Source organism: Lissotriton helveticus, chromosome 6, assembly GCF_964261635.1.
Source record: "Lissotriton helveticus chromosome 6, aLisHel1.1, whole genome shotgun sequence".
Lineage (NCBI taxonomy): Eukaryota > Metazoa > Chordata > Amphibia > Caudata > Salamandridae > Lissotriton > Lissotriton helveticus.
Window position 1 is genome coordinate 1,754,280,783 of NC_136067.1, and position 14,879 is coordinate 1,754,295,661.

General features: G+C 41.7%; 1 protein-coding gene across 2 annotated transcripts in view; it reads right to left on the bottom strand.

The window, feature by feature from the left end:
* The window catches only part of PPP1R21 (protein phosphatase 1 regulatory subunit 21), a 374,265-nt gene that overhangs the window by 153,156 nt on the left and 206,230 nt on the right, over positions 1–14,879 (bottom strand). For both annotated transcript variants that reach the window (XM_078649644.1, XM_078649645.1), the window contains exon 15: positions 14,572–14,724. In XM_078649644.1, coding sequence (XP_078505770.1) covers positions 14,572–14,724 — 153 coding nt within the window. The remainder of the gene's footprint in view (positions 1–14,571; positions 14,725–14,879) is intronic.

A 14,879-nucleotide genomic window follows, 5' to 3' on the forward strand; every position in this document is an offset into this window, starting at 1 on the left:
TCATCTTGCCTCATGACTGGAAAGACTTCTTCGGAGAAAAACAACTTGCAAACATCCGAACCCAAAACTAGATGGCAGGAGTAGGCAAAGCATGTGATCTACAGCTCACATGCCTCGAACACATATTTACTATTAGAATCACAAATATGTCCGAAACGGTAAATTTTTTGTCATGTTAGTTTTATGAAGCAGTGCTCAGAATAGACCCTTTTAAGTAACAATACCTTAAACCAAACGTGGAATAATGAATATAATGTGAATAAAAGAGTGTGAAGCAAAAATAAGAGAAGACTATATTCACTCACTAGTGTACCAATATGATTAAACCTTACGCTAAAAGAATTTTTGGAAGGTGAATTGACATCAAAATGCACATAGAGTACATGGTAAGAAAATTATATCCCAAGATGTACACAATATATGAAAATGCCAGTGCTCTTGTTGCTAAGGAAATGTGTCAAAACTGTGAAAAAAACTAAAAGGGTGCATGCGATGCATGTGCTTATTCACCCACGCGCTCAATTGCAATAAAAATGGTATTAAAAAATATATCCTCAACAAAAGGTAAAATACCTAAAGTAATTACACGTTGTGATTCTTATACTAATGAACCATTCATTTCAGATAATTTCGCAGTAACCAGGTGCTTCACATGATATCGATATACTTTCACATCTGCAAATTGAAATTGAAAGAAGTAATACTTCAATCAGTAAAATGTATTAACCAATCACTTAATTTCCTCCAAATAACTGGAGAACTGTCTGGTATGGCTATACGCACAGCAATATCTCAAATACCCAAATTATGGATTTTAGAGCAGTGTTCAATTTGGTATTTCTGTTTCTTTTAAGTCAGAACTGAAGCATCATTTAACGAAAATCCATTAAAAATAGGCTTCAAGTTACAGGGAGGGTGCAGTGTCATTTTATTAATGAACAATGTAGCAGGTCCTTTTAATTCCATGAAGACATCGTTTGTCAGTTGCCAATCTGCCCAGGTCCTAGCGCCACATAGCTTAATGCAGCAAGGACTAAATAATATTTAATGCAATCTCATTTAGAGAAGTGCAAGGGATATCATTTCAAATTAAAATGCAACTCCAGTATATGATCAACTGTCATTTTAGGTTTTCGGGCTGATGCCACTGCTATTTAAAAGGTCAAAGTATGATGTACATCAAGTACATGCACTCTTCATCACATAGAATGCATCAAAGAAGGACGTGTAAAAAAAAACAACTAAACGTTAACTGTCGTATTAGGCTTTTGTGGCTCATGCTGCCGTTATTTAAATGGGAAAGTTTAATGTCCATCGACAACATGACCTCATCTTCGTACAGAATGCAATAAATAAGGACACGTTAATCTCACAACTAGTATAAACTGCTGATGCTCCAATAAAGCAGATTACTGTTAATAAAAGCCTTACACACATTGTATTTAAAACCTGTGTGTTCCATTGCATAGTAAAACTCATATATCGTTAATTGTAAAAAGCCGTAAATTGCATAAAATCGGTTGGTATCTGAGATAAATTCTCGCGCTCCCTTACAAGACTCAAGATAAAAGGTAAGAATTAAATTATGTTTCTTACCAGCAAGATAACTGACTAGAATTCAATGAGGTTCCTTAAATCCCTTCAACAAGCGTTCAACCGGGAGTGTTATGAACGCCATTTTTAAAGGCTTCCCCTACTACGGATCCTGTATTAGTCACAAGCTATAGTGGCACTGGCAGAGAAACTATATATCAATTATTTTTTACTACGAGGCAATCCAGTTACTGAGAAATTTTTATATGAACTCGCTTTTTAGTGATGCAAATATTGAATCAATGACCGAAGCAGTAAGCTTTTTAATGAAGTTTGAGTTACTGTTACTGTCAAGTACTGTATGATTATCAATGTTAATATGCAGTAAAACAAATTCTTGTTTTCATGTTAGGATAGTAGGTTAAAAATAATTAATGAATGATGTGGTAAATGAATTCAGTAAGGCCCATGCTGCTCACAAAAGAGAAACTATAAAAAGATAGTTACACTTGAAACCAAAGTACCGTCTCTTACTTCTAATTAGGCATTTTTATCTATTGCTAAATTAATTATTTTATATAAGGAACGTAGGGAAAAGTGGCCATATTGAAAGTTCATTTTATTCTGCAAAAACAAAAATAAGGATTACAGTAAAATAATGTTATTATCCTAAGAGTCTTTTAATTCATATATTACATATTTCATATCAAGTGACAGAATATCAGAATAAGAGTTGCAGTTAGGTATATATGAACAATTAAGATTTAACTGAAATTACAGGAAAGGTGCAAAGGGTTAGTGTTTGAGTTCGCATTGGGGCAAAGAAAAGTTAAAAAGGATGGAGGAGAGCACATTTAGTGACCGATTGTACCTTGCAGTTCAATCACAGGATACATTTCAGATGACTAGCCTTTTTAGCAAATTTTAAGTGGTGTCTGAAGATGTCACTGGCTTTTTCAAATAGGTAAAAAAGTGAAAAAGCCTATCATATCACCCTTTTTTGAATAATTGAAAGCCAACAGATGTATAAGAATACGAATACTAATACTTATGTTTAAAAAACAAAATAACATGCTTTTCTATGAAAAAGAAAAAAATGTAGTTTTATTTTCCCATGCCCTCCATAACACCCCAGAATCTAAGCTTTGTCATTCTTTCTCCTTCTGAGGTGCAGCAAAGGCTCGATTTTTCCGTCTTCACCCTTTGTGTCTTGCTTCAAGTTCACCAAGTGAAACAACTTTAAAGCACCAGAATTAGCCAGAAATGTATCTTCGTAATATGTCCGGTCCCAAGGCACCAAAACCTCCACATGGCTAATTTATTCCTCTAACTACAGTGTAGAAAAATTTGACGCTAGCCCGGTTATGTGAGTCTAGTTGAAGGGTATCAATGGACAAGTTACTTAACTTCGGTAACAATGTATCTGGAATAGACACAGTCCAGCCGCAGATTCCTTAACTTCTCCCGGGCGCCAGTCTGGCGTTGGAAGGCTTCGCCTTGACGTCATCCACAGATATAACTGCCGTGTAGCCATATAAGTCCCTACCGGCGTGCTGACGTCAGTTTTCGACCAAGAAACATTTTCCGCACCAGAATGCGGAGCCATCACTAAAACTGGATGTGAGAACAATGTGCCAAAAAGATCAAAAATGATTTGAAACAACAATAATAATATATAAGAATGGATGTGAAACATCAGAAATGGACTTAAGTGATAATGAAATTGAAACAAGGGTGAGAGTAAAGTACTCGCCCCACTGAAAAGCCCCTCCTAAGGTAAGAACCAAACCCTTGTAACAGTAACGGATATGAATGTCACAGTAAATGTGAACAATCCTGAAACAACAGTGAGTATTTGACAATGCGCACTAAATATTATCTATTGACAGTGTTAGACGCACGAGACACCCAACCAAGGAGATAGAACAATAAAGGGGCAGTGGGTGGGGGGGACCAATCCCCACACTGGAATACAGTAAGAGTGCAATAGTGTGCATGCTTATATGAACATACCACCCAAATGCAATAATGGGTGGTGAAAGTAACCGCTAACACAGAAGAAGACCTCCTGACATGGTCAAGGATGGAAAGCAGACCAACCATTAATTGAGACAGAGAACCTGGCAGAATGGCCAGTTGGCGTAACAAGCCAACCTAAAAAAGTCCTTGCAGAGCGGAGAGGATGGGTGGGCGTTAAGGAATCTGTGGCTGAACTGTATCTCTGCCAGATACATTGTTCACCAGATACATTGTTACCGAAGGTAAGTAACTTGTCCATCTGATAGAGACATCTAGGAGCAGATTCCTTAACTTAGAATTAGATACCATAGCTATACCTGCTTGGAGGTGAGTCTGTAACCGAGCCTCGCCAAGTTCGACAAAAGAACTTGTGTATGAATAATGATAAACCATACAGATGGGAACAGCAAGTGCAAATATGGCTGTTACAGGAAACAAGGAGATCTGAATAAAGCAATAGTAAGAAACAAAAGCAATGGCAAACCCAGTCTAGCAGAAGCAGCATTGAGTCCTTCACCCGAATGGAAGGGCCAAAGGAAAATCTGACAAAAGGGCCATTGCACAATGGAAAGAAAATCCATAAGTTTCTGGCAACAAGGACAAGAAGCAGAACTGAGAACTGGATCCTAGGGATCCACAAACATTATTGCCCAAAGGAAAGGAGGCATCATGATAGATTCAGAGCAGACACAGAGAGACCTATTTAGAGAAACAGATGTCTCCTACGTATACAGAAACAAAAACATATATGCATAGAGACACATAAATATAACATATGTACATATATGCATAAGGCACCCCACACATGCAAGGGCACATCAAACATGGCATCAACAGCACATTTACATCGGTATAGAGATACAGAAATGTATCACCAGATAAACGTACTGACCAAACCAGTCACCCAAGTATTCTGGTTAAAGGATACCGGCAAATCCGGGCTTATAACATAAGGCTCGAGGATAAAGGAATAGAGACATAACTTGATACCAGAACAAAGAAAAACAGATTGTTTCCGCTGCTTTTCCTCTCTCCTCTTTTTTTAAACAAAAAGAAAGACAAGGGACGCCAGAGATGTAGTTCCAATAGAAGTAGAACTGTACTTCACCACAGCACCAGGCATTTCCAGGCGGTCTCCCGTCTAAGTACTAACCAGGCCCGACCCTGTTTAGCTTCCGGGATTAGACAAGGTTTGGTGCATTCAAGGTGGTCTAGCCATAGGCTGCACAACAGGTACTAACTGCACCCATGAGAGAGAACAATAACTATAGCAGCACAAAATATGTATAAAAACAAACACAATGTATAATATGACAAAGATCATGTCTGAAAACATGGCTGATCAGAAGCCATCAGCAGAGGGGCATGAGCCCCTGCATGGAAAGTGCTAGAGAAAAGCAAGCAGAAGACAGTGTGCACGACCAACGCGTCTGCAGAGATCCAACTGCCGAAAAGGGACAGCAGGCAGGAGTGTGAGCCAAGAAAGGAAGACAAAAGACAAAAGCACTTCTCTGTCCAGAGAATGTAGAGTAGGCAATTTCACAAAAGCCAAAAACAACCAACGTTTTGGGTGCCTGTCGTCCCAGCAGGAACCCATCGCCTGCTAACCGTACCAGAACTGAAACAGGGACGGGAAATTGTGGGTGAAGTGGAAGAAACAACATGCCCCTAAGAGGCACTAGCCTAAGGCTACAGGAGAAATCTCAGCAAAATGCTTGAGTGGTAAATGCATGATAAAACACCTTAATGAAGGCAGCAGTGGCATAATCTAACAATGCTCTGGAGCAATCTGCATCATCAGAGGCAGGAACATTTCTACTGAGGTAACGTAACCCGTAAAGCAAAACGCAGTCACAAATACAAAGCTAAAACTCGAAACAGAGAAACAGTGCACCCTTTTTGGGCTCCTCTAGTTGCAAAGGCCCCAAACAACACTGAGCGTTAAGGAAGAAAAACAGAAAGAGCGCTAGAAGTCCACAGTTTGAAAATACAATGGAACCCTCTAGAGGGTATGCAGGAGGACAACAATTCGAGGAGGACCCAGCTAGATCCTCAGCAAGGAAATATACCACCAAGGAAACATTCCGGGGGCGGTAGTTCAGAATGGCTATACAATACCCAACTAATACCCCACATAGGGTATGTGACACCCCCCTAACCAGGGCGGGGGGGGTTCATCTCTTGAGACTAGCTCTTAGGCAGAGAAAATGTAACATAAGGGCTAAACAGCTGACTAGCTGGTCAAGGCATCTGGGAATTACAAAACTCAAACCCAGGTACTGAAGGTGCAACAGGAGAGGAGAGCAGTGAAAACACTGCAACCAGAGACAATGCATGGAAAGTCGTAAAAAAAGACTACCAAGTCCCTAGAAGGATGTCGTACAACGACCCACCAAAGTCTCAACATTAGCACTGCCTTTGTGAAGCAGATTCAACAAATGACTCACCTCCACCAGGAGGAGCAGAATCTTCCTGCAGCACTGGGGAGTCTGAATCAGCCTGGGCCTCATCCTCCATGAGTAGGAAGAGGCAGGTCTGGCGTTGAACGACGCCAAGAAAGCACAGCAACGACGTCCACCACCACCAATGGTGCCTCCGTCGAGCGGCGTGGGGACAGCGTTGAATCAACATCTACCACTATGGAGACTACGGCATGGGACGGCGTCGAGACGGAGACAAGTCCCCTGCTGCGGACATTACAGATGTCAGTACAGGAAGCCCCACGGGACTGTGTCCTGACGTCGTAAATGGGCTGCGTCCTGACGTCTCAAAGAAGCCCTAACGGACTGAGCCCCGACGGAACCAGGGAACTCGATTGGCGTCGAGGGCGAACCCGCCGGGAAGCTCTCGATCAGAGTCCCTATCTGCCCTGTGGGGCCCGAAGGCGCGCCAGGAAGAGAGGTTGACCCAAAGATGGCCTGCAAAGCCTAAAAATAGGCTTCCATCTGACCCCTAGTCGTCCCTTCGCCAAGAAATGGCGGATAGGTGTGGGTCGACTTCTGTGGAGCCGTCTGGAAAGGGTGCCAGCATCACGGCTATGCGAGGCCAAAGGCCTCCGTGACTTCGACTTCTTGTGCCAACAGGAGGAAGGTGAACGGCGCCCACGGGACCGGCTTCGCGACCTGCCCCGAGCAGGACTTCCAGCACAGGATGGAGATGGACGCTGCTTAGACTCCGAACAGAACAGCTGGACGGACAGCAATTTCATCCGGTGTTCCCTCAAGGACTTCGGTTACAACCGCTTACAGGCAGTGCACTCCTCAGAGTCGTGGTGCTCTCCCAAGCACCACATACAAATGGCGTGCAGAACCGTTGCCAACATCTGCTGTGCACAGGTTTCACATGCCTTGAAACCCAAAGGCATCTGCACACTGTTCCAGACGCGAAAGGCGTTGATAAAGTCAAGAAACAAAACAAGCATTTGCAATGCAATAGGTCTCGCATTAGGAAAGTTTGAGCTATTGGTATTGTAAATGGCAAAGTTTTTATTTATGTTTCTTTTTTTTTAAATAGCTAAATTAATACCTTCGTCATTTACAATGCCAATAGTTATAACTTTCGCAAATGTGATACCTATAGCATTTGTAATGCAATATGTTTTGTATTTACAAACCGCGAGAGGACAAAAAAAAGCTCCGGACCACCGCCTCCTCCCAGGCCTTCAAAAGGGACCTCAAAGTTCTCCTCCTCCAGAGACACCTCCAAAAGTAATTCACGTCCTCTTGCTATTTGTGAGGAAGACTTCCCACTACTGATAATTTCTACTTTCCATGACCATGGAAGTGCCTTCCCAGTGTATGCCTGTGATTGGAGGGTCTGCCTTTTTGCAGTATTTTCCATGTACTGGTGTTCGGTGCCCTTTTGTAACATGCACACACCACTCTGCCCTTGCAACACACGGCTGCTACCTCTCACATGTCTTTGCCTTTGATACTTGCACAAGTGCCACCTTGCCCATGTAACGCTTGTTCCTGAGCCTGAGTGTCTAGCACTTATTGCAGGACTATACCTCTAATTATACTCTGTTTTCTCTTATAACTGCATACTTGTCACTTTCATTTCCTCTTGTGCACTTTTGACTACCTCATGTATTTTGGTTGCTCACAATTTTTACTCAAGTATTTTGTTTGCTCACGATTGTCACTATTACCTTTACTACCCATGTATTCTGGTTGCTCACAATTTTTACTCAAGTATTTTGTTTGCTCACGATTGTCACTATTACCTTTACTACCTCATGTATTTTTGGTTGCTCATAGTTTTTACTACCTCATGTATTTTGTTTGCTCACAATTGTCACTATTACCTTATGTAAGTAACGTATGTTTTTGCAACCTGTTCTTTTGTAATGTTTCTCATTATGTTTCATTTCTGTTCCTAATGTGAAGCGCTCTGACGCCTTCGGGTAAAGTCCGCGCTATATAAAAATGCATAAATACATAAATAAATAAATACCGCCTTCGGGTAAAGTCCGCGCTATATAAAAATGCATAAATACATAAATAAATAAATACCGCCTTCGGGTAAAGTCCGCACTATATAAAAATGCATAAATAAATAAATAAATAAATACCGCAAATCAAACATCCTCGTCACTCTGCCGGCCTGCGACCAGGAAGTCAGGCAGGCCGGCGCGACAACCGGAAACAGGAAGTAGGAGGGCGGGAGCCTACCCCGCCTCCCACGGAAGAGCCGCGATTGTTTGGAGCACCGGAGCAGGCAGGAGCCTACCCTGCGCCCCGGTGCCTAAGGAGGGAAGAAGAGTCCTGCTGCCGGGCCCTGCAGCTGAGGAGAGCCGCCGCACGAAGGAAGTCGGTGAGTGGGTTGCTGAGCTGCGGGGGGAGCATGTGTGTGCGTGCGCGAGCGCGTGCGGGGGGGGCGGGCTGTGTATGTGCGTGCGTGTGTGTGACTGTGGGGGAGGGGGGGTGTGTGTGAGCGAGTGTCTGTCTGCGCGCGCATGTGTACGGCGCGGGACGCGAAGTGCGCGTTCGCGCACACGAATCCAGGAGAAAAAGCTTGTACACCCTCTTGTCCTCCTTCCCCCCAGACTGATCGCTATACGTCTCCAGCTGGACACATGCATCCTTGCAGGATGCATTGCCAGCGAGACCCAAAAAGGGGAACTGCTTCTCCTGAATCTGCGTCGCAGCGCCGAAAAGAAAACAGACGTCAGCATGCTGGGAGGGACTTGTATGGCTCCACCGAAGTCATATCCGTGGACATCGTCAGGGCGGAGCCATCTGATGCCATCCTCTGGCGCGCAGAGGTACTGCTGAAAAATCTCCGGATCCAGACTGGTGTCTGGGGGAAGATTTTAAGTTAAGGAATCTTACTTGGATGTCAGACAAAAGACTTAGCTAAAAAAAAAAAACTTTGGAAAAAAATGTAGTTCAATATTGTTTCCTCAAAATATCTATTGTTTCACAAAAAATCTCTTTTAATGCGGTTACAACACCCCACATGCTCTGTCAAAATACCCGTGCCTAAGGAATCTGTGTTCCATGCCTCTAATACATGTAATTTGCCCAAGTGCATAAGTGACAACATCTACAACACATAAATGTTGAACAGGGGTGAGGGCAGTTTGACGTCTTGATAGACCACCATAGGAGACTGTGCTGGTGACATATGACCAGTTCACACATGCTGCTACCAGTCAGAAAGAATGAATGCTCTTTTCCTCAATTAATTCCATACATTGTATTTGCACTCTACAAATCGCATACCTAGGTTGACACAAATTGTAATGACACTTCGATTAAAGGGAATGGATACTATAAAGGTCAGTTAGAAGATGAATCGTTTTCTATATCCATTATCCACTCATGCCCATGATTTTAGATTTCTAGTTTCATTCATGAATTGCTGTGAAATAAAACCCCACAGCATTTTTTGCACATTCCCTAAAACTAAGGCCTTACTTCACCCACATAAATAATTGATTCCTGATGTCTCATCCGTCACCCCTCTGTGCAACCTATAAAGTCTAACTATAAAGTCTGACAAGGCCTAACAATTAACACAGCAACTTCCCCCAGCTTTATGTGCAGCAGAATGATTTCCTTTATTCATACAATATAATTTAATGGGTAAAGATGATTTACAGTCTTTTGTGGTACTGTCCCAATCTACCCAACTTGTTATCTTGACTATGTGGTTGAAAATGCATTGTGTAAGGAGTGGCATGTGAATGGCGACCTGTCACAAGTATCCTGCACCCCCCCATACGTTGTGGCACTTTCACCACAGTTAGTAAATGGTTGCAGTGTGTAAATTCCTTCTTCATCCACCTATATCTGTGATCTTCCTCTCCTCACACTGCAACCCTGTGATGATGGGCCTTGGGTGAACCCACGCCTATGCCCTGCAACTCAGATATGGCTTGTTTCCCTAACCTTTTCTCTTGCTATGCAATAAGGAAGCATTGCATGTAGAGTGGGTTGGAATTTAATAATGTATCTTTTCCTAGCACAACTTATAGAAACACAATGACTGTGTAAGAACATTTTAAATGTTTGTGAACGTTATCAACTGCACAGGCGCTAGATATCCATTCACCATGTTTTGTTATTCAAATGTTATATTTTTTAAGTGTTAGGAAAACATTTTTCCCCATAAGTAAAAAGAACATTTTAACAGGTCACTTAGGGCCATATGTATCAACATTCCGTTTTGCGATACCTAAATAGCGATTTTTAAGGAATCGCTATTTAGAAATCGCAAAATGGTATGTATGTAGGAAATCGCTTCTTTTTAGCGATTCCTTAAAATTCCTTAATTGCGATTAGCAAATTGCTAATCGCAATTAAGGAATAATTTCCCATTCATTTCTATTGAATGAAGGGGAAATTTGCGAATCGCAATTTGCTGATCGCAAATTGTGAATATTTTCAAGGGTGCAGGGGTGTCTCAAGAACACCCTGCTGCACCCCTGAAAATGACATGTGTGCGCATATGGCGCACATACATGCCCTATGTCACATGGCACCTTATGATTTTTAAAAAAATGCTTTTTTAAAAGAATTCGCAACTTACCACCAACTAGAAGTTGGTGGTAATTTGCGATTCCTTAATGGCATTTTGGAATGTTTTTTTCCTTGATACATTGCATTTAAGGAATCGCAAAATTTGCAATTCCTTAAATGCAATCGCAAAATAAGGAATGGCAAATTTAGCGATTCCTTATTTTGCACCAAAAATGTTTCATACATACCATTTAGCGAAAATGGGTTCGCAAATGCCGGAATTCTGCGAATTTCGGCGTTTGCGAACCCATTTTGCCTTGATACATATGGCTCATAATTCTCCCACTTAATTGATATTCTATTGATATTTTATTTTGAAACTAAAGCTAACTGAATCGCTTCAGGATGTTGAGACTGTTAGGAAGAATCTAGTCTTTGAGAAGTGGGCAAAGTTAAAAGCATTGGAGAGAGATGTCATAGTCCCAGTATGCCCTGCATAAAGCACAAATCTTGCCCAATACATGACCTCATGAGTTTAATTCTAACTAAAAGTGCTAACTAGTGTCAATTGTGATGGTGAATGGTGGTGGAAATTGGAAATGGGCTGAGACATCAAGCTCTTTCCACAACAGACAGCGATTTATTTCAGTGCTTTATTAATGTATCTGTACAGAGACTTCTATCCATACTAATATAATAAAGAGAGAGCCCAAACCTTTGAGGGGGGTAATCTCAGGAAACACAGCACCAATCACAACACCCAATACAGCGTTGGAAAGGGCAGTTGCAGCAGAAGGACATAGGCTATGCAGACGCCCACCATATACATTTAAAAGGTAAAAGAACCGTGCCAGCAAAGTAGTCCCTTGTGGGCGTGTCTGCGTTGTGCTGTGGGCGTGACAAATGCTGGGGGCGTGTGGTATGTTCCGCCCTTCATGCCATGTCTCATATCGTGTGCTGTGGGCGTGGGCGGGGCGCGGGATTACGAGAAAAAAAAAAGCAAGCACTGTGCCCAATATTTCATTGTTTTTTCTTCCCAGGTTCTGTACATTCCAGCTCCGGGTGTCCAACCTGCTCCCTTTAAATACCCCTGCACCCCATAATCATAACCCACCCTTACTCCTTAAAATACCCCAACACCCTTAAACACTAACCCATCTTAACCCTATAAATATACCCTGTACCCCAAAACCCAAAGCTATCCCTAAACCCTACAAATACCCCTGTACCCCCAAACCTAGCCCTGAACCCTATAAATACCCCTGTACCTCAAAACCCAAACCTACCCCTGAAGCCTAAAAATACCCCTGTACCCCAAAACCCAAACCTAACCCTGAACCCTAAAAATACCCCTGTCCCCCAAAACCCAAACCTAGCCCTGAACCCTTAAAATACCCCTGTACCCCAAAACCTACCCCTGAACCCTAAAAATACCTCTGTACCCCAAAACCCAAACCTAGCCCTGAACCCTAAAAATACCCAAACACCCCAAAACATATACCTCAGTACCCCAAAACATATACCCCTATACCCATACTTACCTTATCCAAAAAAATTTTTTAAAACATGCTTTTACCATTCATGCATTTACAACGAATTTCGATGTAAATGTATGCGTGGTAAAAGCATACAAAATGTAATGCCATGTGTTATAATGGCATTGCGGAGTCATGGTACTTTCGTAATGAAAGTATGCAGAGTGATGGTATGCGGAAAGAAAGTTGCGGAATAATGGGTGTTTACCCTCCCCCAGTAAGTACATTGGTGGGACGGCGGCCCACATCTCCAGCAACATACTCATATTTTGTCACCAACAATTTGAAAAATGCACAGGTCTCTCTCATGGATGGCCAGCACCGGCATACACTTTTAGACACACCTCCCGCCACAAGTTCTAGAATTGCGAACTTTAGAGCTGGGGAGCTACGTTCGAATCTCGGCATCAGCTCAACATCCTGTGATTCCAGGCAAATCGCTTTGTCTCCCCGTGCCTACCACAAATGAACGTGTTCTTCTGTAATGTAAATTGTGCTCATGCCATGTTGTCGAGTTCGCGCTATATATTATTGCAAGGAAAAATAAAGTAAGGAAACTCGAGTTCACACACTACTGAACGCGCACTCTTAAGTGCATCAGCAGTGCACTGTGAATCGGAGCGTTTCACAAGCCTGTCAGAGATAAGAAATGCTATCAAAACGAAATCCTACAAAACAATATACTACTGGCCGGCAGCAATTCATACCCGGACAACGTCGGGACGGGCAACTAGTGTCATCACAAGTTATAAAATGATAACATTTGAAAAAATACAGCATCAAAGTAAAGGCATAAAAGTAAACAGCTGGGCAAAGATAGTAAAACTGCAACAGCCAGAACAACTAAGAACTCAGTAAACAACATTAGTTTAGTTATACATAAGCCTCATCCCAAATAGTTGGTCAAAATATACCACTTGGCTACAACTGTTATTGGCACTAAACACTTCGAGAGTGAGACCTTCCTGACTGGCAACAAAAGCTAGTTATGCGCTGATCCCATATCCCAGTACAATGTTTAAAAGGTGGGTCCAAGCCAGGATCTTGAACCATGGATGGGAAAGTGGTTTGATGACAGGATTAAGTGAGGACTGTTTCCATCACATAGCTAACAGAATGTTTCATTCAGGATTTATTTTAAGTGCTAAAAATCATGACTGTGAGAACATGAACTGGTGGTCTTCTGCAAACAATCACCCAATGCACAAGACACGCAAAAACATGCCTCAGAAAACGTTTTGCACTCACAAAAGTATCTTAGTGGATCACTAGCTAACCTGATCCAAGGACTTACAAGCATTTTCTTCATACTCAAGAGTGACATTCTCACATCTGCCAAGATAAACCAATGGCACCACACCTTCATTAAAATCCTTTTGTCTGCTTAAGATAAACTGCTTTCAAGCTCACAATAAAGCGCCAGAAGTATCCAACATCTACATGAGCTGGCTAGGCTGAAGCTAAGCCTGGTATGTCCTCTGACCATGTCCAAGTAAAGACTTCGCCATTAGTGCTTTTCAGAACAATGTATACTATTCATAGACTTTAATAGGCCCCATAATAAAAAGTTAATCCTAATTTCCGTTTGGACGATTACCCCATTCAATTCCAGTGAGGCTTTATAGTTTGCTATTTATACTTAAGAGTTTTAAGTTACAAGTTTCTTGTTTCTCTAATTTCTTTTGTCTGAATATTACATTTCTGATCTCTAAATGCATGTTCAATTGTGCGTGTCTTTATGTGTTATTCCCTCAATTCCCCGTATCAATGGTTTTACTGTGAAGGTGGTACTGATGGTGGTGGTTTTGTAGACAGTGATGTTAGTGGAGGTGGTGCGGTGCTGGTATTGTGATAAACAAAAAGAAATTATGAAATCATGTAAGGGTCAGGCTAGTACGCAAGTCTTGACAAAAGCCTGAAAAATTTAAAAAACAACAGGATTGCTTTCTCCCAACATGAATATATGAGATGATGAAAAAGATGTGCGATAAAGAGTGATGATTGAGCATAATTTTTTGATGTAAAATAGCTGCTCATGCATTCCAAAGCAAGCATTCCGCAGGATGTGGAATGATACACCGAACAGCCAATAGCATGAGCTCATACTTTGTATACTATAAGTAATAGGTAGTGTAGGCAGCTGCACGTTCAACCCCAACCTAAAAATAAATACTTTAGCACTAATACAATCACAGCTTAAGCAAGTGGCTTATTCCTTATCAGAGCACTGGAATGTTGAACCCTCCACTGAAGACAATGGAGTAGCTCTGAGCTTAGAATGGCTGGTATAAGCGCTCTGTTCCAACATAAGTCTTTTTGTTTCTCTCTTTTTAATTTATTCTACCCTCAGTGGGTGGAAAGGTCTAATAGCCATACAACCCTTCTGCCTCGGGCTGTACCAGTTGTGAAAGGCCTTCACTGTTGCTAGAGTCTATAACGCAGGTTCAGGCCCTTTAACAAACGATAGAGCCCTCTGCAGCGGACTATAAATTTATACATAATTAAAACACTCCACAAACCTTCTTTAAAGTTTTCATAAACGCCACCGCTTTCTTCTTGTTTTGTAACATGCACTCAGCTGACACAGGGTTCATGAATTCGCTCCCTCCTTTAGGGCCGTAACTCAAGGAAGCTGTGAAGTAGTCGAGGTTGTTACTGAAGAAAGTTGCAATCTGAAAAATGCAAGAAAATAAACATTGTTATCTAAATATTCTGAACAAAATAGTATTTTAGTTAAAAACGTGAAAATAAAAGTAATAATCTTTCCCTGCTAAAAATTAAGTATTTTCATTGCTGGCGAGATAAGTTTGACTTTTGATACTATAAA